A 22,957-nucleotide genomic window follows, 5' to 3' on the forward strand; every position below is an offset into this window, starting at 1 on the left:
TTATCTTCATGTGCCGTTGCATAAGGAAAGCTGTTTAGTTATTGGCCTTGTTAACAATTTGTATTTGCCTTTGTGTTTGGCCATACTAGTAGCCACTGAACCTTCCAAAGTTCATGAAACTTGATATGGATCATACCACAAACATAATGCCGACATGGCAGCAATGTGAACCGGAGTGCTGTGCAGTGGAGCGGAGGCTTGAAATATGAATACAGTATTTGTCGTCATTATCATAAAGTACAAAAAACAACATGATAATTGGTAATATATATATATATATATATATATATATATATATATATATATATATATATATATATTTCTTATTACTTGCTTCATTGTAGAAATCCAGCTTGTTAAGATTGTATAAATATGCCCACATGTTTTAAGTAACTTTGTGTATTTCAGTTGAAATTTGGCAACTTAAGTACAGTTGAAGATTTCTGTCTTCTGGGTTGTTGCGCTGTCGATATCGACCAGACTACACAGCGCAACAACCCAGAAGACAGAAATCTTCATACTCACCACTGTGAAAACCTCAAATCTTACTTAAGTACATTTTTATCATGTGTGATGGTAATTCAAAAGTATTTACAAGTTGACAGTGTTTTGATTGTAAAAATGTCTACATATTTATTCTGAATTTTTTATCAGGTATTTTAATAAAAAACTGTGTTATGAACACATATTCGAAGAAGCATGGGAAAATGTAAACGCTGGAGTGCTTGTGAATGGAGAACGATTAAATAACATTCGGTACGCGGACGATACTGTAGTGTTTGCCGACTCTCTGGAAGGTCTCCAAGAATTGATGGATCGTATTGTGAAGGCCAGTACCAACCACGGCTTAGATCTTGACATCAAAAAAAACGAAGCTCATGGTCGTCAGTAAAAATGCTGTATTACCCGGTCAGCTAGTTGTTAATAATTAAAAATAGAAAGCATATCGAAATATACATACATGGGCAACACAATTAATGACCAGTGAGATCACTCCTTGTAAATAAATTGCCTTATTAAAAAAGCCAGAGCCACTTTCATCAAAATGGAATCAATGGTCAGGAGTAGAGACTTAAACTTAAACACCAAATTAAGACTACTCAGATGTTATATTCTCTCCGTGCTTTTATACGGCGCTGAATCGTGGACATTGACCAAAGTTTCTTAAAAAAAAAGTTGGAGGCCTTCGAAATGTGGTTGTACCGACGTATTCTCAGAATTTCCTGGACTGACAGTGTAACCAACAAGAATGTTCTTGAGAAACTCCGCAAAGACGTTGAGGTTGTTAACACCATAAAAAAGAGAAAGTTGGAATATTTTGGTCATATCATGAGAAATAGTGATAGATACGGGAAAAGTATTTGGAAAGATGGGACCTGGCAGGCCAAGAATCTCCTGGCTTCAGAACCTAAGAACTTGGTTCTCGATGGCCACTGGAGGGCTGTTTCAAGTAGCAGCCAGTAGAGCTCAAATTGCTATACTGATCGCCAACATCTGGAATGGATAGGCACTTTAAGATGAACAAGAAGAAGATATGAAGGAGACATAATTAATTTGATCATTTGACCTTATGATGTGAGTTAGCTTCATATACATTATAAATAACTGAGGGATGAGGAATGTATACAAAATTTTGGTTAGGAAGCTTGATGGGAAGATAATACATGGAACACCTAGACACACATAGAAGGATAATATTAAAATTGAATTTAAGGAAATAGAATGGAGTGTATGGGCTGAATTTCTGTGGCTCAAGATAGAGACCAATGATGAGTTCTTGTGAACACAGTACTTAACATTCAGGTTCCATAAAAGTTGGGAAATTTCTCGACTAGATGAGTTTGACTATTCATTTCTCAATAAAAACTCTGCTTCATGAAGTTAATTAGTTACGAGGGCCACTCCAAAAGTAATGTACCATATTTGTTTAAAAATTAAATTTTTATTTCACAACTTTGCTATTCGCACAGTGGATAGGTACAGCCTTTAGGAACGAAATTTTACTTTTTCTGCACAGTCTTCATCTCTCTCAACTGCCTTACGCCACCTCGGAGCAAGGGCGTGTATGCCCGCACGGTAAAACCCTGGATCAGCGCTTTTGAGCCACTTTTTCAGAGACGCCACAATGGAGTCATCGTCCTCAAACTTTGTCCCACGAATACTGTCTTTCAGTTTACCAACAGGTCATAATCTGACGGTGCCAGATCAGGACTATGGTGGGTGTGGCAACACTGTCCACCTTAATTTTGTGATCGCCTCCATGGTTCTCAGACTGACGTGCGTCCGGGCCGCGGGACCCACCTCGCACAGATCTTCGAAAATCCCAACTGTTATAATATTCTGCACACACTGGCTTCTGCAATGCCCAGTCGGAGTGACAATTGTTTAACAGTTATCGTCTGTCCGCCATGATCATGTTGTTCACCCTCTCAACATTGGCGTCCGTCCTCGCTAACTCTGGCCTGCCGCTGCGTGGTAAATCGCGAATGTTTGCATATCCACCTTGGTCTTCTTGGCTGGAACAAACCTGTGGTTTTCACACACATTCTTCACACTGTACTAGCAAATTCATATTTTTTTTAGCGTCTGTTGAATGTTAGTAATTCCTTCAAAACTTATATTTTCACTAGATTTTGGCAAAGTTATAAATATCAATAAATCTGTAGATCATGACATTGTACTGTTTTTGAAGGCTTTCCAGAGAGCTAAATGTTTTACCAATACGATTTCATGTCTTATCCATTGCTTGTGGCAAATAAATTCCATTGTTCTCATCTCTTCATGATGGTATGAGTTTACAAAATTTGAGCCAAGAATACCTTATGAACCTGACTATTTTTGCCTGTCACATTTTTATCCACCTCATATGATCTTGAAAACTTGAGTACCATGCAGTGTATTGAATGCATGGTTTTATACACCTCTTGTGAACTAGGCAAAGCCTGCAGCTTCCCCAAATGGTGCAGCAAACCCAAGGGTTGTACTCTTGAGGGTTTCCCCCACCCCAGGAGCGCCCACTACAGATTTTGTCCTGGTGGGGCTCTTTACCCCATGACCTTTGTTCCCTTGGCTTGCCTGACTTTGGGGCTTGCTCTCCAGAGTTTTAAACCCCCCCTAACTTTCCCAAGGTTTGAAACCATTGAGCATCTACTATCTCAGGTTAGATCACCCAAGGCATGGGAACACCTGGGCTGCCCACCACAGACTTGGCTACACATGGGATTAGGCCACCTCTGGGACCTGCACCCCCTAAAGAAATCCCCAGGCATTTTACCCCACTCTTTCTCCTGGCTATGGTTGACACCCCTTGCAGCTTTACAGACCTAGCCTTACCCCAGCATTTTTGCACCTTGCCACTCTGGGGGCTTCACCCTCAGGCTTCATCTCCCATGCATTTTCCCAGGTTTTCAAAATCCATATCTTTGCTCTCGCTATGCACCCAAAGGCTTGGCCATCTAGAGGGCTGGGCGAGCTCTGAGGTATGTACACATGGGAAAACCCAAGGGTCTGCATTGTGTGGATGACATTGTAATGAGTTTGACTACACTAACCTACACAGCCAGAGAATTACAAAGCTGATGAAATAACTGGGAATGACTCATAGGATCCAGAATGGTTTTCAAGTTCTTTATTTACAAATTGCTGCAACCAGCCAGCCCATTTGTTGTTTCTGGAGGTGAAGCAGCGTCGATTGATATCACATGTTTCTAAGTCAGTGTGCAGATAGTATGAGCAGTGGATTACCTCTCAAATCTAAAAGTTTGTGACGATAGTGCGTTTTTAAAATAAAAGGTTTTCTGGAAGTTTACCATCGTCCTGTCATGAAGGAGGAACATGAGGAATGGACGTTACAATGGTTAGTGTGTACTGTGAAAGCCAGTGTGAATTAAGGACAGACAAAACTGAAAAGATGTAAAGGGAAATCAACAGTGGACAATTATTTCAAATATTATTATTTTAGTTAATTCAAGTGCAGTGGAAAACATTATCAATTTTAATAGAGTTTTTAATAATTCCATCTTTTACTGAAGTGAATTGTTAGTAATGTATGATCTGAAGCTTTCACGGAGGCAAAGTGTAATAAATTCTTCTTGGGCTACCAGCCGTACCCTGAGGACGAGGTCGAAGATGGTTCTTGAAACAGTGTTTTCTTCATTAAGTCACCTTACACGGCCGGTAGCCTGAGAAGAATTTATTAAATTGTTAGTATTTTAAGAAGCTAATCCTTTACAGTATTGTGCCAAATATAGATATTTATGGACTTGTTTTATTTCAAAGTTTAATTAAGATCAAAATTACCTACATAAAGACATTCCCAAATTTAAAAGCTAAAAGGACAACATTCATTGCACTGGTGGTAATCTCATTTGTTCATTATGTTCAGACATTCTACTTTTGTTAACAGGACAGAGAAATGGCACGAAAGATTCATAAAGACAGTGACCTTCCATTCTTTGAGGTATTTGTGGATACACCACTAAATGTATGTGAGCAGCGTGATGTGAAGGGGCTTTATAAGAAGGCGAGGCAAGGCAGTATTAAAGGTAAGCTCAGGACTTTGTGATGTGAATATTCATCTCTTTGTCTTCAATACACTGTATTCATGTGTGAAGTAAAGCAAAGCCATCCCGTTACATGCCAATGTTGGCACTTATGGGAGAGGTGGTATAGCTCCTACTCATTCTCAACCTCGGCACTAGAAGGGGTGAGTGGTCAGCAGCATCCCCCAGCTGTGCATTACCCTTGGGAAAGGACCCCGGTACCCATTGGACAGGAGGCTGGGTGGGCCTCAGCCAGTCTGGATGCTGAGGCTAGAAGGAAATCCTCTGTCTTTGTCGGGGATTGAACCCCCGTCGCCCAGCCTGTAGCCAGTCATAAGTGTTACACAGTATTAAAATGGTGATTATTATTTTTGTTGTTGTCGTCATTTTGTGTGTGGAGGTAGCATTTCTCCTGGCGGTGATGGCCATTCCCTTTCATGTTAGTAAGGGAGACTGACGTAGTGCAAATGTTGTCATTAATTAAACTTTTTATATTTACCTTGCTGAATATGGCATGGTCAGCCAAACCTTTACTGTTAATATTCCTTTTAAAAGATAATGGGTTCCTATCTGTTGTTACATGATGCATGTTTAGTTATGACTGGGCTTCTTAGTATGAGGAATTCTCTGTTGATGTTGCTGTTGAAAGGCTGGATTTAGAAATACATTCGGGGTTGATGAGGAAGAACAAGTATCCCTTTTCTGGCAAATTAACGCTGTGTACTGGAAAGAAAAATTATTTTTATTGACAGTTTAAGATATCTAAGGCTGGGTATTTTTACAGTAAATTCTGCTATTCTGTAAGTGCTGCTGTGCCTCTGACATCCAAACTGAATTAAATAAAGCTCAATAATGAAGGTGATAAATGCAGAAGATAATAATGTCTGGTGCGGAATGATGCACAACAATGCATGACCCATATTTTTAATTCAGGGACAGTGTGTTGGGCACCTAACCCAAAGGAATCTAATCACAGTCTTCCTTCATTCTAGAGAAAGTGTGCCAAATTCTGAGATGTTTTTTTAAGATGGTTTTATTTTAACCGCACTAAAATAGATTCTTCTTCTATGGCTCTCCGGTCCGTATTCGGTCCATGGCCTCCTCAATTCTCCTCTTCCATTCGGTCCTTCTGTTAGGCCCGTCTGTCCGAGGCTTTGATCGAGGTGTCAAAACATCTTCCTTTTTACGGCCTTGTGACCAACCCCCAACCTGGAGGACCAGGGTACCTGTCTTAGTCTGACCTCTCCCCCTCGACCAATCTGGCTAGGGAGGCCCTACCGGTAGCTATGCTACCACCAGCATAGGTCTTGGGGTCACTGAGGTACTCGAGCCCCACCACCACGACAAGGTGCAGGTACCATTAAGTGGGACCCTGTAGTATATCAGTATGGTACCTGTTTCGTCTGTCATAAGTTGTGCTCAACATATTCTGCTTCTTCTTTTCATTCAGGTTTCACTGGTGTGGATCAAGCTTATGAAAAGCCAGAGACTCCAGATCTCGTAGTGAAGACTGTGGAGTGCACAATTGAAGAGAACATGCTGCAAGTGGTTGAGATGCTGGAGGAAAATGTGAGTGAAGTGTGGGAAAATAGTAACGCGAACTCCGCTCGTGTAAGAGCTTCGTACAAGTTATGACTTCTCTGTGAATAGGCAGACAAACATGCTTCATCGATTAATACTTCTGATAATGGTCGTGATAAGTAGCGTGGTGAATGATACTACAGAAATTCGAATTGAATATGAAATTTTGAACATAGCATGTCAGTAATTCTTCTTACTGTTATGAATTACGGTATGTTATGCATTTTATAGGGAATTATTCCTACAACTCTGCGTTCAGCTGATATGGTAGAAGAACTTTTTGTGCCGGAGAACCGTGTGAAAGCAGCTAAAGAAGAGGCACTGCATTTGCCATCACTGGAGATTACAACAGTTGATCTGCAGTGGTTGCAGGTGCTTGCCGAGGGCTGGGCCACTCCTTTGAAGGGATTCATGAGAGAGGATCAGTTCTTACAGGTACTGCCAGCTTTTGTTTCTACCAAATAAAAATTCAAAATGTTGTTCTTGGAGTGACAGCCCTGAGAATACTATCAGTTTTGCATTTTAATAATTAGGTACAGTGACTGGTAGAAAAATTTGTGAATGCAACAAATGTTGGAGAGACAACCCCCCAAAATTATTGACTTTCATTTATGAAAAGAAAATTAGCCAGGGGTATCCACAAGCCAACACAACAGTGCATCATAGACAAAATAGTAGATACATAAAAATGTTCCTTTTGGACAGATGAATATTGGAGAATTGTTGATCTTTCCTGTTTTGAAAATTGGGCAAAATGGTGTCCAAAAACTTGGCTCATTATGGAAAATATGTTAAATGTGATTTTTCTCATGTTGAAGATTTTAATTTCATACAAAGAAAGATTACTTAATAGTGTACTGTAAAAATATATTTGGGAATTGTTGTTGAATGTCAATGGGAATTGCTAATAACTTTTAGTTTCCTGCTTTCAGTAATAATGTAATGGAAGTGCATACATTTGAAGGTTATATCCGACAGATTTAACAAAGAATCTTTACTTTCATAATAGGTTCTTCCCACAAAAATGTTAATGCTCATGATACTACTACTAATAATAATGAAGAACACTACAGTAACTACCATCACATTTCTAGATACAAACAGAACACGAAGTGGTTGCCTATTGGGTCGTAGTGTAGAAGTTTATCATCGTTTCAGATGTGCTTACATTTGCCTGAAACTTTTTTTATGTCACATTTACAGAAGTTTTTAGAGTGGGTAGCCATGATTGTGGGAAAAGTTTATATTTACAGCTTAAAACATTGTAGATAAAATTATAATGAATATGAATATATTTTTTCTTATCTAAAATTTGTATGGCTATTATATAGGTTTATCAGGGACTACTTTAACTTTACATTGTAAAGTTAAGGATTAAATTGTTATATATTGCATATGACAATTTTAAACGTAATATGTATGTATAATTTATTGTTGACAATATTTCTTAACCCTCTGAAGCACAAAGTTCAGCAAATTAATAATTCAATGTCTACCTCAAGGACAGCGGAATGTCTCCATTACAATCACTGATTAACCTGAGAATTGTTGCATAACCCATAAATATTTTTTGTGGAAAGGGTGCAGTTACTGAATGTTCAAGGAGGTCTTACTTGTAGTTATCGCGGTGTTCAAAGGGTTGGACCGAAATAGAAAACATATTTTGCTTAGAAGAAGTGGTTGTCGTGTCTGAAGTACATTAACATTTTTTGAACTATAATTGCTTCTTGTAACACCGTCAGAAGCATAACTGCAAGTTATAATTCATTTTTAGGCTCAGCATTTCAACTGCCTTCTTGAAGGATCTGGTGTGAATCAGTCCGTTCCAATAGTGCTTCCTGTAGCAACTGAGGATAAAGAGCGGTTGACGGGATTATCATCATTTACTCTATGCTATAATGGTCAGTGTGTGGCCATCTTACGTAAACCAGAGTTTTACCCTCATCGTAAAGAAGAGAGAGTCTGCAGGCAGTTTGGCACATGTCACAAAGATCATCCATATATCAAGGTAAGGATGTGGTGTATTTTGTAAAGATTGAGCAATTTTTCTTTTATTACGGCCAGAAACTTTTAAATTAAATTTAAATCATGTTAGATTATTGTTATAATTGTTTTGTGGACTTGGGTTTGAGGAGGTTTACACTGGAAATTTATTATCTTTTTATAAAAACTGTACATTTTTATGGTCACAATCCAAGTTCCATACCCAGTTTAAGACTAAAAAAATATTGAGTTCTCATTGAATGACCTGTTTCAGAACAGGATGATTAAGATTTTGGTGACTAGTGTTTTGAACTAAGATTTATCTGTATGTTGTAGATGATCTATGAGAGTGGGGATTGGCTGGTTGGTGGTGACATTGAAGTCTTGGAGCGTATAAGGTGGGGTGATGGGCTGGACAGCTATAGGCTCTCCCCCAATGAGCTCAGAGCCAAATTTAAAGAAATGGGAGCTGATGCTGTGTTTGCTTTCCAACTGAGAAACCCCATCCACAATGGGCATGCTCTCCTAATGCAGGTATGTTGATTGCAGTAATGAAAGGAGAGACATCTTTTATTCACAGTAGCAGTTTACAGGAGAGGAAGTTCTCTGTTTGTGTTTTTGTTTTCATTTAATGATGCTGTATGAAATGTAAGATTTGAGGTTTTCACAGCTGTGAGTATGAAGATTTCTGTCTTCTGGGTTGTTGCACTGTGTAGTCGGGTCGATGTTTACCAACGTTTCAGAGGTCATAATGACTCCATCATCAGAGTATGAAGATTTCTGTCTTCTGGGTTGTTGCGCTGTGTAGTCTGGTCGATGTTTACCAACGTTTCAGAGGTCATACTGCCTCTGTCATCAGAGTATGAAGATTTCTGTCTTCTGGGTTGTTGCGCTGTGTAGTCTGGTCGATGTTTACCAACGTTTCAGAGGTCATACTGCCTCCGTCATCAGAGTATGAAGATTTCTGTCTTCTGGGTTGTTGCGCTGTGTAGTCCGGTCGATGTTTACCAACGTTTCAGAGGTCATACTGCCTCCGTCATCAGAGTATGAAGATTTCTGTCTTCTGGGTTCTTGCGCTGTGTAGTCTGGTCGATGTTTACCAACGTTTCAGAGGTCATACTGCCTCCGTCATCAGAGTATGAAGATTTCTGTCTTCTGGGTTGTTGCGCTGTGTAGTCTGGTCGATGTTTACCAATGTTTCTAATCATCGACCAGACTACACAGCACAACAACCCAGAAGACAGAAATCTTCGATGCTCTATGAGCTGTTCCATTTGCAGTCAGGTGACTATCAGCAAATTTCCTCAAACAATAAATGTGGAACTTACATCATAGACACTTAAGAAAATGCTTAGTTTTATCACCGTTTTAACAGTTTGTGATAAGTTGCCATTTTTGCTTCATATGATGACTGTCCATCTTCAAGATCTTGTAGTTTGAAAGCTGTAAATGCTGTCTCCTTGATTCCTTTTTGTTTGAAAGTCCAGGAGTGGTACATTCATATTATTAATGCTGGAGAAAGGTGGACAGTGGGGAACACATACTGACGGAAATCTTCAATCTACAGATGTCCATAATAATGAGATTTCACAATAAATTACTTGAAGCTTTTGCAGCAACCAAATGCAGTGAATCTTCTCAAGTGACTAGTCACATCGATACTGGGCCGAAGTACAGTGTTTCAGAGACCTTCTTTGCCTACATCATCAGGGAATTATGTGTTGGGTGACTGCTGTTTGTTATTTTTGTACATAATCAGTGCCCCTTCTTATATATGGCTCTTGACGAATGGGGATTGTGGATGAAACCATCTTGAAACCATTCACTTAGAGTCACTGCACCTGGAACTTTATGTTAGTGAGACCCAATCTATACTTTCTAGGAATAGCCAATCATCATCTTAATTTCAGAAGTCTTGTTATCTTCACCATCTTGCCCATATGACAAAACCAATCTCAGACATAAGAGATATCATCAGTGGCAAAGAAAGAAAGGTTCTACAGCCATCAACAGAGATTACCATTAGGTTCCTCCACCAACTCTTTCCCTCACCCTTATGGTCTCTGCCCCATCAAACAGGCTTAGATAACATTAATAAAGTAATTACCTAACATGCAATGCTGAACCCATATCACATTAGTGGATTTTTTATAACGCATTCTACCCTGTTGTCCCGTATGGAGCTTAACTCTTTAACGCATTTGTGAAGGGCATCCAACCTTTATCAAAATAACCCATACTTGTGTAATGTAACTAAGCCCAACCCCCACCCCAACACTACCTAACCAACCTTACCACTTTATCTTGACCTCCCTAATCCAACATAACACAACTATCATAACCTGATCTAACCCATCATAACTGAACCTAACCTGGCCCACTTGTGTTCACCACAAAGCAGGGGACCACGTCCCATAAGACATGTGCTCCCTTCATTGGGCTCGACCCTTTCTGTTAGTCTCCATCCTCAAAAACTCTCTCTCCCATCCTTCTTGCATGTTCCCACCCACCATGGGGACTCCCTATCAAAAGCCTCACCATCACTTTTAGGTTACAGACCTCACCTGGGGGGCTGTGCCCAATCCAGCAACTTTGCCCCAGATGGGGTATTATTTTTTCACATTGCTTTTTCATCTACACTTGTCTTGCCCTTTGCCCACTACAGTAAATTCACCTGCCACATTACAGTTTGTGGCCCCACCACATGAAAGGGGTTCTGCCCCACATGGGCCAGTACTCTCCACTGTTGATCTGTTATACCCGTCTTCTCTCCCCACCTAGCATCACACCCAATACTCCCTGGTGCATTCCCCCATCCAGTCAGCCAGTACCATTTTAGAGTACTCCCAGTGACATAAAATCCATTCCTAATTACATCACTAGCTCATAAGTTGTTCCATGCTGTTCCTGTAGACAGACACAAAAACTGGCACATGAGGTGTTCTTTGCTCATCCTTGGGTGTAAAGAACACCTAAAAATGTAGGTAATAGTAATAATAAAGGGTTTGCAATTGAATGGGACACATCAGCTATTGGCATTTGCTGATGATGTTAATTTATTGGGGGGCGATATGAATACAATAAAGAGGATTTCAGAAGTTTTACTAGAGGCTAGTAGACAGGTGGGGCTAGAAGTAAATTCAGAAAAAACTAAGTACGTGTTAGCATCTCGTCGTCAGCAGACAGGCAGGCAGAATTATCTTAGGGTGGCTAATAAATCCTTTGAAAGGGTTACAAAGTTCAAATATCTGGGAACAACAATAACAAATCAAAATGACACTCATGAGGAAGTTAGGAGGAGACTAAATTCCGGAAATGCTTGCTACTTTTCAATTCAAAATATTTTGTCTTCCCGTCTGCTTTCTAAGAACCTGAAAATTAAAGTGTACAAAACAATAATTTTGCCTTTTGTTTTGTATGGGTGTGAAACATGGTCTCTCACTCTGAGGGAGGAACACAGATTGTAGGTGTTTGAGAATAGGGTGTTGAGGAGGATATTTGGGCCTAGGAGAGAAGACGATGGGGCATGGAGAAAACTGCATAATGATGAGCTTAGAAATCTGTACTCCTCCCCCAGTATTGTCAGGGTGATTAAGTCGAGAAGAATGAGATGGGCGGGGCATGTAGCGCGCATGGATGGGACAAGATGTGTGCACCGGGTATTGGTTGGGAAGCCTGAGGGGAAGAGACCGCTGGGGAGACCTAGACGTAGATGGTAGGATAATCTCAGGCGGGATCTATGGGAGATAGGAGTCGAGGGAGACTGGATTTTGTTGGCCCAGGACAGGGTCCGGTTGATTCGGTGATGAACCTTCGGGGTCGGTAAGCCATCTAGTTAGTTAGTTAGTTAATAGTAATAATAATCTATAGCATTTACATTTGAAAGCAATAACAAATCTGATTTAACTAGTATTTGATGACACAACCATCTACACCAAGTCCAGTGTACTAACCAGTAAGATAAATTCCTTTATATTTTTTGATTATAAAATTTTATTATAACACAGGATTTGTAGGACTAAAAGTCTGTGCAATAGGAAAATGGGCTTTATGTGTTCTGCTCATAAATCCTTGTTATTATGTCATTAGGATACTAGGCGACGTCTGTTGGAAGAAAAATGTTTTAAGAAGCCAGTCCTCCTACTTCATCCTCTAGGAGGATGGACAAAAGATGATGATGTACCGCTGCCAGTTCGCATGCAGCAGCATCAAGCTGTTCTTGAGGAGGGAATCCTTGACCCACAGAACACTCTTCTTGCCATTTTTCCTTCACCTATGCAGTATGCTGGACCTACTGAGGTGAGGTTTCTGGAAATTGAGATTTAAGATTCCTGTTGTGGTGAGTATGAAGATATTTGTCTAGTGGTTGTTTACCGACATTTCAGTGGTACTTGTAAGCACCTCTAAAATGTCAGAGTATTCTATGTGAAAATTGTTGGTAATTGTATACATACAATTGCAAAATACATATCCACAGTCAGTTTGGTACCCTTGGAACATTTTTTGTGCTGTCTGTTGTGGAAGTTTTAAAAATATTGTTGGTGTCACATTAATTGATGGATTTCATTATAAATAATGGCATAATTTTCTAAGAAAATAATTCATTATTCATAAGGTATAATTTTGTTATATGGAATGTGCAAAATAATTCCCTTTTTAGATACCTTAGTGTGAGAATATAAGTTTCGTAGCTATTTGTAATTTAATTATTTGAATTAGCACTGTCTTCTTTTGTTATATTCATCTAATGCCCCTAATAAACTGTAAGCTTCTGCTTTATCGAGAGCAGTATGGTGACCCCTCGTTTATACAGTTAACACGGTTCGATTTCTCATACCGGCTAGCAGTGAAAAGGAGGAGACTACAAGAAAGAAAGCTCTTTGCAACAACACATGATGTTGATGTTATATTAACGTTACTTATTATGACGCTGGATTGTGACATTGATTATTACAGGTACAGTGGCATGCAAAAGCTCGCATGTGTGCAGGTGCCAACTTTTATATAGTCGGAAGAGACCCAGCAGGCCTGCCACACCCTGACAAGGATTTGAAATGTGATTTGTACGATGCCACACATGGAGCCCGTGTGTTGAGCATGGCGCCTGGGCTGAACACACTAGAGATCATTCCATTTAGGGTTGCTGCTTATGACAAGACAGTAAACCAAATGGCCTTCTTTGATCCTCAGAGGAAACAAGATTTTGAGTTCATCTCTGGAACAAAAATGAGAGGTAAGTCTTAAGTTCTATTCACAAAACCATCTGTAGAATTTTATCTACTCTTGTAATGTATTTATAGTCCACAAGCCAACATGCAAATTCAGCAGTTCATATTTAGAGAACTGAAATATGGAAAAGTAATTTGAAAATTATAAGTCTGTATATATTGCAGTGTGGACCCCATGTAAGGTTTCTCAGAGGGACAATAAATTTGGAGACTACACTACAGACACTCACATGTGGAGGAGACTTAATGCTGAGATTATTAATGTGGGATTACTGAAAATACACCTTAAATAAGGGAAATAAATTAAGTAGGGATTCTGCTGTACACAATATATTTATTTTTAAACCTCCACAGTAAGCATTGTAATTTATCCAAGTGATTAGGTAGATTTTGCAGTACTGTCTGTTTTTATTTATTCTCATAATAACACCCCTCTGGTTGAATAAATTTTGTTTTGACTTGTTATTGCAAGTCAGTACTAAAATTTATTTTCCAAAAATAACAGTGTTGAAGATCAGAAGTCCTATTTTACATCCTTAAAAATATTTGATACAGCCACTTAAAATGTAGTAGTAAGAGTTATTTTTAGACTGGCAGTTTTCTGTATGAGTAGCCCATAATCTTTTCCTTTTGACTCACACTGCACACTTCTCACATTCCAAGCTAATTAGAATTCTCAAACGAACTCCATTGCGTTGGAGGGAGGGAATGAACTTTACTTCGTGTGATAGAAACAAAGCCTTTTATTCAATGAATTATATTGCTGTTGCCTCTGACACCAGCTGGAGCAGATTGAGTCACAGTTTAAATAATCTTTTGACAAAGCATATATCATTTATGGGATTTGTGTCTGCTAAAGGGGTTTATTCCAAATATGGACCTGTATGCCATAGGCTGATTTTACTTTCCTTATTTGAAACTACTCATTGATGATAATCTGTTATTTAATCAGACCTCCAACAAAGAAAGAACTTTGAGAAAAAAATTGTTTTAATTTCACTGTGAAGCTTGGCAGACTGTACAAACATTCATACAGCAAGTACAGTCAACTCCGAGACTTTTTGCTGCCATAAATAAGCAGTATGGGTTATATGCTAAGAATAATAAATCAAAACATGGAAAGAAATCAAAAGTAATTGTGTATATAATGCCTAATTATTATCAGTAGTAGTTTTTATTTTGTTTAAAATGCAATAAAAACTTTTGTAACATGCAGCATTTTAAGACAGTTAAAATTCCAATTAAATCTGTATGTATGCGTAGATTTGCAAGACATGATCTTTGCATCAATGCCAGTCCCCTACCATACTGGCTCATCTATGAGATAATATGGACAACCAACTGATATATAGCTTTCACCTCTGTTTTACTTTCAGAGGACTTGGAGAAGTCATTAACATTAATTCATGGTTTTCTTCAAGTTAGGCAGACATATTGGTATCTTTGTTTAAAACACCTTTGGCCTAGGAAATGGAGTTAATGGAAGTTATATATTAATAAAAACCACATACAGACAAATGTAAGGAGATTATGAATGACTGGAATTATGAGGCCAGCTGTATGCTTATGTCACTTTCGGTTTGAGACTTAGAAAATTTTCAAGTGCTTGATTTTTGTTGCACAGAGTGTATAATATTGAGTATCCTGCTGTATCACATGTTAGCAATAGTGTGCTAATGCCAACGTAGCTTAATAAATGTAGGTCGTACAGTCCAACTAATCATGTGTCCTGATGACTGTCATAGGTATGAATAGTAAAATTTTAAGTTAAATGAAGGATATGCTGAAGTTTATTTGTCGTTCTGTCTTCTTAAGAAAGAAAATTCATGTTGAAATTTATCTGCAAAAGAATGTGTGCATTTTGACATTTTTGAAACTACGTAGAGCATACCTATAATAGCAATGAAGAAAATGTCTGGTCTCAGCTATCTCTTTTACCACATTTAGCTACAGTGATTTCAAATTAATTGATAAGATGTCAGTATGAATAGTGGATCTATGTACTGCATTTCTGTAGGCATTTTGCTGATATGTCCCAAGCTTCAACGGGTTTCTTTCAAAATAAAATGGAACAAAGCAATTCTGACTTTACAATTTGAGATATATGACATACCATTCTTAATTTTCTTGGCCAGTAGAAACTTTCTTGAAAACAAAACATCTTACAAATTTATTATTTTTTTCTTCCATTATTTCTAGGCTTGGCTAGATCTGGTCAACTACCACCTGATGGTTTTATGGCACCCAAAGCTTGGAAGGTCCTTTCGGGATACTACCAGTCTCTACAGAACAATTAATTTCGTTTATTAAGTGCATGTGAGAAGCAGAAGTACTGCAAGAAAAATCTTGAGTTACCTTACAAGAAAAGTATTGCATTTTACTTCAGTTACAAGTAAGGAACATACATGCACTGGCATTTATGGAAATTAAGAAAATGTAAACATATGTTATTATTATAAAAAAGGGTTAATATCCTGCAAAAAGCTTACACTTTGTTTATACAGAATGAAAGTTTTAAACTTGAATCTTATGTATATTCTACAAAGACACACTCACAGTATTTCTTGTTATTACTTGTTATTCCATTACTTTGTTAGTTCGGTATTTGTTCTGCCTGTAGTTTAGCTTTTGTTTCACACTTAATCTAGCCTAATTGTAATTAATTTCATAATCAGTGGATATTCACTGTTGATTCAATGATGCATTGTACGCTATCACAAAGAATCAGAGGGGAGTTATACACACACAAACACAAGGTGAGTGTAGGAATTGTAAAGATGAATTGAATTAATGGCACAGAGTAATAATAAAGTACTAGTTATTTTTCCTTGTTTCATAAAGATGATGATAAGTAAGATTTGAGGTTTTCACAGCGGTGAGTATGAAGATTTCTGTCTTCTGGGTTGTTGCGCTGTGTAATCTGGTCGATGTTTACCAACGTTTCTGAGGACATACTGCCTCCGTCATGAGGGCGATGAGTATGAAGATTTCTGTCTTCTGGGTTGTTGCGCTGTGTAGTCTGGTCGATGTTTACCAACGTTTCTGAGGACATACTGCCTCCGTCATCAGGGCGATGAATCGACCAGACTACACAGTGCAACAACCTAGAAGACAGAAATCTTCATGATAATAAGTAATCATAACATCTACTGTGTATAGATTTTTGGCAGATTTACTATAAATAACTGCATGTTTTACATTTGGAAATGAAGCAGGATGAAATGGAGCAGTGGAATTTAAAAAGTAACCACTGTGACTCCAATGATACGGTTAGGATTATCTTTCTCATCTACTTCATTTTTATCATCCTTTGATTATTATACATCTTGACCAAAGCCTCATAAAACAAGTTAGGAAATGACTGAATCAGCTCAAGATATATTTGAATTTGGATAATAATATACCTCCTCTATAAATCTGTGGCCGATTTATAGAGGTCCGCTTGGTCGGCCCCCTGCTCGTTGGGCAGACTCTCTTGCCGTCGAGTATAACATCAGGAATTTACATGGTCATACCACCAGACACTGGTCTACCCGAGCACCTGATAGAGAGGAATGGAGGAGATGCTGGGACCCGCGCGCGAGCTGATGAACGGGTTGTTTAAGTGCTATAAATCTGACATCAAAAGCAGTGAAATGTGCCTGAGATTCAGTTATCTATAAGAGATGTAGTATATTATGTTGAAATTCTGACATTCCTTCTAGCTTTTCTGCATTTTGTCTATTAATCCATTACAGGTGGTATCCATATGCTATGCAGCTTCAGTACTGTATATAATGGTACTGCTGTATATGAGCATTGTAGTTATAGTTGGCGCAGTAGTTTTTGGCCGGTGGAATTTTGAAGGGGAAGGCTAGGAGCGAGTCGTTTGTGCGATAGTATAATGCTGACTGCACCGAGGAGCTTATCGGACTGAACGCCCAAACAAAAGAAATACACTGACCGTGCCACCTCAGGTACACAGAGTAGGCCCGTCCGCCAGCTTCTCCACCAGCCAAAAACCACTGCGCCGACTATACAAATGTTTTGATTTTATTCATGTTGGGCTTCAATTATTTTGGGGCCTTTAAGATTGTCATTGTACACTCTTTTGCTATCCCCCCCTTTTTTTTTGCTTATCCACGGTTTTATCTCAGTATCATGAGTAGCGTAGAATTTGAGGTTTTCACGACGGTGAGTCTGAAGATTGCCGTCTTCTGGGTTGTTGCACAATGTAGTCTGGTAGATGTTTACCGACGTTTCAGAGGTCATTTTTGCCTCCATCATCAAGGTGATGAACCCAGAAGACAGCAATCTTCATCTAAGTAGCATCAATATTCTATGTATGGCCATGATAGAAACTGCTGTACAGACCCATAGAGTTCCATGCACAGTTTCATTGATTTCCCTTACCTTTTAGACTCTGGGGACTACAGATTAAGGTTTCTCATGGTGTGTCACTCAGAAAATCTATGGGCATTTATATGTTTCCAGTTATTTATATACACAGTGATTCGCATGAATGCATCCCCCACATATGATGAGTTACCTGTATGTGACTGGCAGAAATTATCCCAATAACATTGCAGCCTGTAGTGTGTTTCTGTTGCATCAAAGAATTGCAGTTATTTGTGAGTAAATTAACACTGTACTGTGTGTTGAACTGTAATTTGTCTCTGATTAATGTAAAATTAGAATTGATTGTAATTGCAATCCATGTGAAAAGTGTATTTAGCATCTAATCCCTAATGTCAATTGTTGTTTTTAACCAAAAACTACAAATTTTAATTATTTGAAACTTGAAATGTGAAATACTATAATAACGCACATGATTAACATATTCATTGCTGGTATTTAAATTCACTCTACAGTATAAATGCCTAATGCTAAGGGGTGGGTTTTTCAACTGTGTGAATATATATATATTGCAATTTTCTGTAAAGAAAAATAAAGAAATTTTATGGAGTGGCTTTAGTAGACTTTCAGAGTGAAGTATTGTGCATAGCAGCCTTCAGGGTGCAGACGAACATCACACAGAAATCTTGTCTCTTGGTGTTCTCTTTGAGGCACAGTTTACAATTGGAATGTCTTGAAACATATGTATCACCATTGATGTGAATGAGTATGTGGTTCTTAATTTTTCCCCATCTGGTTGATATTCTGAATCTTTCTTGAGTAAATTTTATTTAGTGTTGTGTCTGGCAACAGGTCCATATGAACAGGATCCTTCCATCCTTTTCTCGGACTGGGACCTGTTCATATACGTTCTTGGCAGATGATCCAGAAGTGGTTTGCCATTGCCTTCTTCTGTGTGTGAATGGAGTAATTGTTGGGATGCCACGGAGGAAAACTCCGTGTTGCCTAGACCACGGCCTTGCCCAACACAAGTTATAAATTCGGGCACCGCCGGGAATCGAACCCGAGACCCCAGGATTACAAGGACAGCGTTCTAACCGCTAGACCACCGTGGCTTCTTTCTTGAGTACCAGTCAGATGTCAGGCTAATCAAAGGGCGACGAAACTGCGTGAGGGTCACTGACATCAGGTCTGTAGCCCAGGAATGGTTAGCTGAGAGTATGTGATGTAGGAGTTGAAGAGAACACCCTGAAGAAGACAAAAGAACACTTTCTTTCGCCATTTTATTGTCTTTTGTATTATGTTATAATACAAAACCTACTGGTCAGCGGACCCCATGCTGTTCATATAGGTGTTGTAATAAATGATGCACTTTTGTTTCATGGTTGATGTGCCTACCCTTTTCCTTAAGGCGTCTGCAGTTTCTACTGTGTGAACTGTTGATACTGTATATACCAGTCACATTACTTAGACAAGTAGAACATGCTTCTGTTAAAAAGTAATACATAGATGACAGACTCTTATAGAAAATATCACTTAACCCAAATTATTTTATGATTTTGAATAATCTCCTTCTGATGAATTTATTTGGGGATAAAAATTATGTAAAAAAATGCTGACATTTACAGTTTCTGAAATGTCTTCTTCTGTTATTGCTTAGTTTTTTCACTTTCATTTCTATACTTCGGTGGAACTCGTGACCATGGACTAAGGACATACTGAGCACCTGAGATTAGCTGTGACCTCGTACAGAGGCAATAAACAGCTGCCACATTTCAGTCTTCAGTTTAATGGTTATCGCTTTGACAAAACAATTACACAACAGATTTAAAGAAGACGAAACCAAAATATGAGAGAAAGAAGCACTAGGCACTTGGTAGCGTATAGTCAACTAATTTACCCTTCAAGAAACTTGAATTCATGTATTTCCTGCTATTTCATTAAAAGAAGTGGCACTTCAAATCACTGTTTTCGAGTGTTGGCTGTACTTAAAGCCAATCTTATAAACAGAAAACTTTGACTTGGCAGTGAGTATGTTAATATAACCAAAAGAAGTAACAGTAATGAAGACTTGCATGGAACTTGCAAAACCTCCCTTCAGAGTGTCAATCTGAAAATACTGTCTATGACATTAACATATATGTGTGGGCATTCCTATATTTAAAAGGAACTACTGTCCACAGACCAGGAGAAAAGCCCTGAGGGGGGAAGTTGTTTCTGGGGCAGTGCAGGGGGAATATTTTCTATCAAGTGCTGCTATTGGTGGGAATTGTGATACGTCAGAGTTTTACACTACTACACAGACTGAAAACATAAAACAGTGTGTTCTGTGATAATATTCTAGATTAAATCACTGTGCCACTGTGAGGTAATCTTAAAGCTGTACCCATTAGAACACATGAAAGCCTGTCGTCTGTTGTTCGTTTAGTGGTTGGGGAACGCATGCTTTTAGGATGAGTCGTTACTCACAGCGAAATCTTGCGCATGCGCGTATATCGAATTACTAGCAGGGCTTTTCTCCTGGTCTGTGGACTGTAGATAACAAACTTATACTCCTCTTAAGGTACACGTGAAAAGTTGGGTTATGTTCTTATGTGCTATTCATTTCAAGTACACTGTAGCTAAATTCAATTACAGGTTTGGTTAAATTAGGTTAGGTATAAGATCAAAAAGGTAAAGTTCTGGTATGAGCAAAACCAAATCCTGTAACAGATTAGGTAATTTTTTTGGTTAAGTTCTGTGTGTGCAGGTCCATGCATGTGTGTGTCAGGAGATATGTTGGGTAAGGAGATCGAAGTAGAATTTTGATATATTTTACCTGGAATAACTCTTCAACCTTTATCATCTGTGTGACATGGCTTGTGTATGATCCAGCTGTAATACAGGAATTTTAATTCCCTATTACCATATCATGGTTTAAAAAAAACCGGGGCGTGATGCTGACCACTCACCCCCATCTAGGGCCGAGGTCAAGAATGAGTAGGAGCTATACCCGCTCTCCCCCCAAGTGCCTACATGGTGCATAGTGGGACAGCTTTACTTTAATTCCCATATCATAAAGGTTAGACTATTATACTGCAATATAAATGGTTTTCCCACAAAGAAAGTGAATGTATTGTACATAATTTTCATCTTTATAGAAATTAAAACCTTTGGAGTTAATAATAATACACTGTGTGGGTTAAGATATTCAATTCTTTATAACTGAACTGCAAAAAATTATGAAACCGGATGTCTAATTTTATTATATTTTGCCCTTGCTGAGTGGCAGGAAGGAGAATGGAGTAGCAACCTTTGAGCATCTGTTATACAGAAACATCCCTGTCCTTATACTTGGCAATAAAGGCATACATTGAAACTTAGTGTTATTTGAGACAAGTTCCTGTTGAGATACAAAACAACTCAACTTTCAGCCACACCAGTTTCAATCACTGCAACAGCAGGAAAAATTCAATATTGCCATTGGTCTTGTCAATTTTTGTGTGAAGTGGTTCATATGTAGTAGTTGGTGGGTTGAGCTTTAAATGGAAGAATGTATATTAAAATTATAATATTGCATTGTAGAACACTCTGAGCCTACATTAATTACTTGTTTATGTGCACCCATCTCAAATTATTAGTGAACTCTGTAAATTACCTGTCACATGAAAACAACATGGATATTTGAAAATGAAGTGATTCAGAAAGGTAGAGCAAATCTGTATCACATTACTGCTGTGTTAGTTTGGGGAAATGTTCCAACAGTATATGAAAACTGAAAATGTGATTTATGGTCAGATAAAACTATTGAAAACCACAATTTTGCCTCGTTTTGTATGGCCTTGAAGCTTGATCTCCACAATTCTATTTTGTATCCCTTTCTTTCAACAGCAAACCCCACCTCCCGCCAGTGATGTCAAGCAACATTTGGCTGTTGGTGCAGGGAGGAAGCAAGTTTTGGAAAGACCAAGTGGCAGCTTGTGTGCTCTGAAATCTTTGAGCACTGCAAATGAGAGTAGGTTGCAGTATGAAAAGCAGTTTGGGTTTAAACCCAGACACAGCACAATAATGCAGGTGACATGTCTGGTGGAAAGATTTAGCAGGAACTTTGACGAGAATAGCTAACTGGCATGGATTTCCTGGTGTGGTTAAAGTCTTCGACACAGTGTGGGTCAAAGGCAACCATTATAAGTTAACCCATCAAACACCCTTCCAGTCAGCCACATTCACATGGACATGCGGGCTGGGGTGGCCCTGAGTGGATTCGTCTTCCTTTGTTCTTCAGTCGGTTTGTGAACGATACACCTACAACCTCCAGGTCTAGCTAGCAAGTTACGTGGATGACATGCCTCTCATGCCCTGTCCAGCAGTCCATCGCTCCTAGTCTGTGAAAATTTGATGAAGAAGTCGATCAGTACACGAGAAACGAGGGGCAGTTCGAAGAGAGATACCCAGACTCATGACGAACTGAAAGCCGCATTCCGCACCACCGACACCTACGAGTCTGTGTCGTCAGGCTTGATATCATCGCTGGATAGCCAGAGATGAAAACAGAGGGGGCCATGAGCTTTGACATTCCATAAATTCTTCAGAGCTCCAAACCAAATATGTAGTAAATGTCATAGCACAAACACAATACTACTACTACTACTTCTACTTCGTCTTCTTCTTCTTCTCCTCCTCCTCCGGTGATTTACAACAGAGTACAGCATTACCGCAAAAATAATTACACAATAAAGAAAACCCACTATTCCTTACATGCACATATAATAGCTGAGAACTTTTAGTAGAGGTAAATTCTACTATGGAGTAGAAAGAGTGAGGTAGGAGATACTCTTTTAGTGCTGCCTTTAATTTCTTTATATCGTAACTTTTCTTAGGTTAGTGTTTGGTTATCTGTAGCTTATATTTCTATTTTTCATATCTGAGTTGTTTGAACAGTGTTGTCCATTACAAATGTCAGTAACGAGAGCAAGAATTCGGCTAGTGGTAGAATATAATAATATTTGTCAGATAATTCTCTACACGAGGCTCTCGTTTAAGTGCCTGCATTATTATAATTGCTTTCTTTAGATGTAAAATACTTTTTCGTGTCTCTTGATTTTTTCGGAAAATAATTCCATATTATAAGATCGAATGGAAGTAAGCAAAGCTAATAATTTGCAAGTTTCTATTTTTATGAGTGGTGAAACAATTCTCATAACTAATCATGCTGAGTTTAAGTTAGAGATAATGTATTGTTTTTCCTAATTTAAATAGGTCTCAGTTTGTAGGGAAAGAAACTTAGTTGTTTCTGCTTTTTCAATTGAT

The 22,957-nt window shown here is 38.6% G+C and overlaps 1 protein-coding gene and 1 long non-coding RNA gene across 8 annotated transcripts in view; one reads left to right on the plus strand and one right to left on the minus strand.

Annotated features, from left to right (window-relative positions):
- Papss (3'-phosphoadenosine 5'-phosphosulfate synthase) overlaps positions 1 to 18,277 on the plus strand; it is a 55,155-nt gene extending 36,878 nt beyond the window's left edge. For all 7 annotated transcript variants that reach the window (XM_087347422.1, XM_087347424.1, XM_087347423.1 and 4 more), the window contains 8 exons: positions 4,406 to 4,544; positions 5,992 to 6,110; positions 6,354 to 6,557; positions 7,897 to 8,130; positions 8,442 to 8,639; positions 12,195 to 12,404; positions 13,062 to 13,338; positions 15,533 to 18,277. In XM_087347422.1, coding sequence (XP_087203548.1) covers positions 4,406 to 4,544; positions 5,992 to 6,110; positions 6,354 to 6,557; positions 7,897 to 8,130; positions 8,442 to 8,639; positions 12,195 to 12,404; positions 13,062 to 13,338; positions 15,533 to 15,630 — 1,479 coding nt within the window. In that variant the 3' untranslated portion in view covers positions 15,631 to 18,277. The remainder of the gene's footprint in view (positions 1 to 4,405; positions 4,545 to 5,991; positions 6,111 to 6,353; positions 6,558 to 7,896; positions 8,131 to 8,441; positions 8,640 to 12,194; positions 12,405 to 13,061; positions 13,339 to 15,532) is intronic.
- On the minus strand, positions 1,923 to 5,863 carry LOC110828954 (uncharacterized). The gene is made up of 2 exons (XR_015534816.1): positions 5,041 to 5,863; positions 1,923 to 2,516 (listed from the first exon to the last, which is right to left on the minus strand). It is a non-coding gene; the product is annotated as an uncharacterized LOC110828954 (long non-coding RNA).
- Positions 18,278 to 22,957: the final 4,680 nt, after the last annotated feature.

The sequence above is a fragment of the Zootermopsis nevadensis genome, unplaced genomic scaffold (assembly GCF_977971745.1).
Source record: "Zootermopsis nevadensis isolate Lab colony 2312 unplaced genomic scaffold, Znev_1.0 Znev_ptg000011l, whole genome shotgun sequence".
Taxonomy (NCBI): domain Eukaryota; kingdom Metazoa; phylum Arthropoda; class Insecta; order Blattodea; family Termopsidae; genus Zootermopsis; species Zootermopsis nevadensis.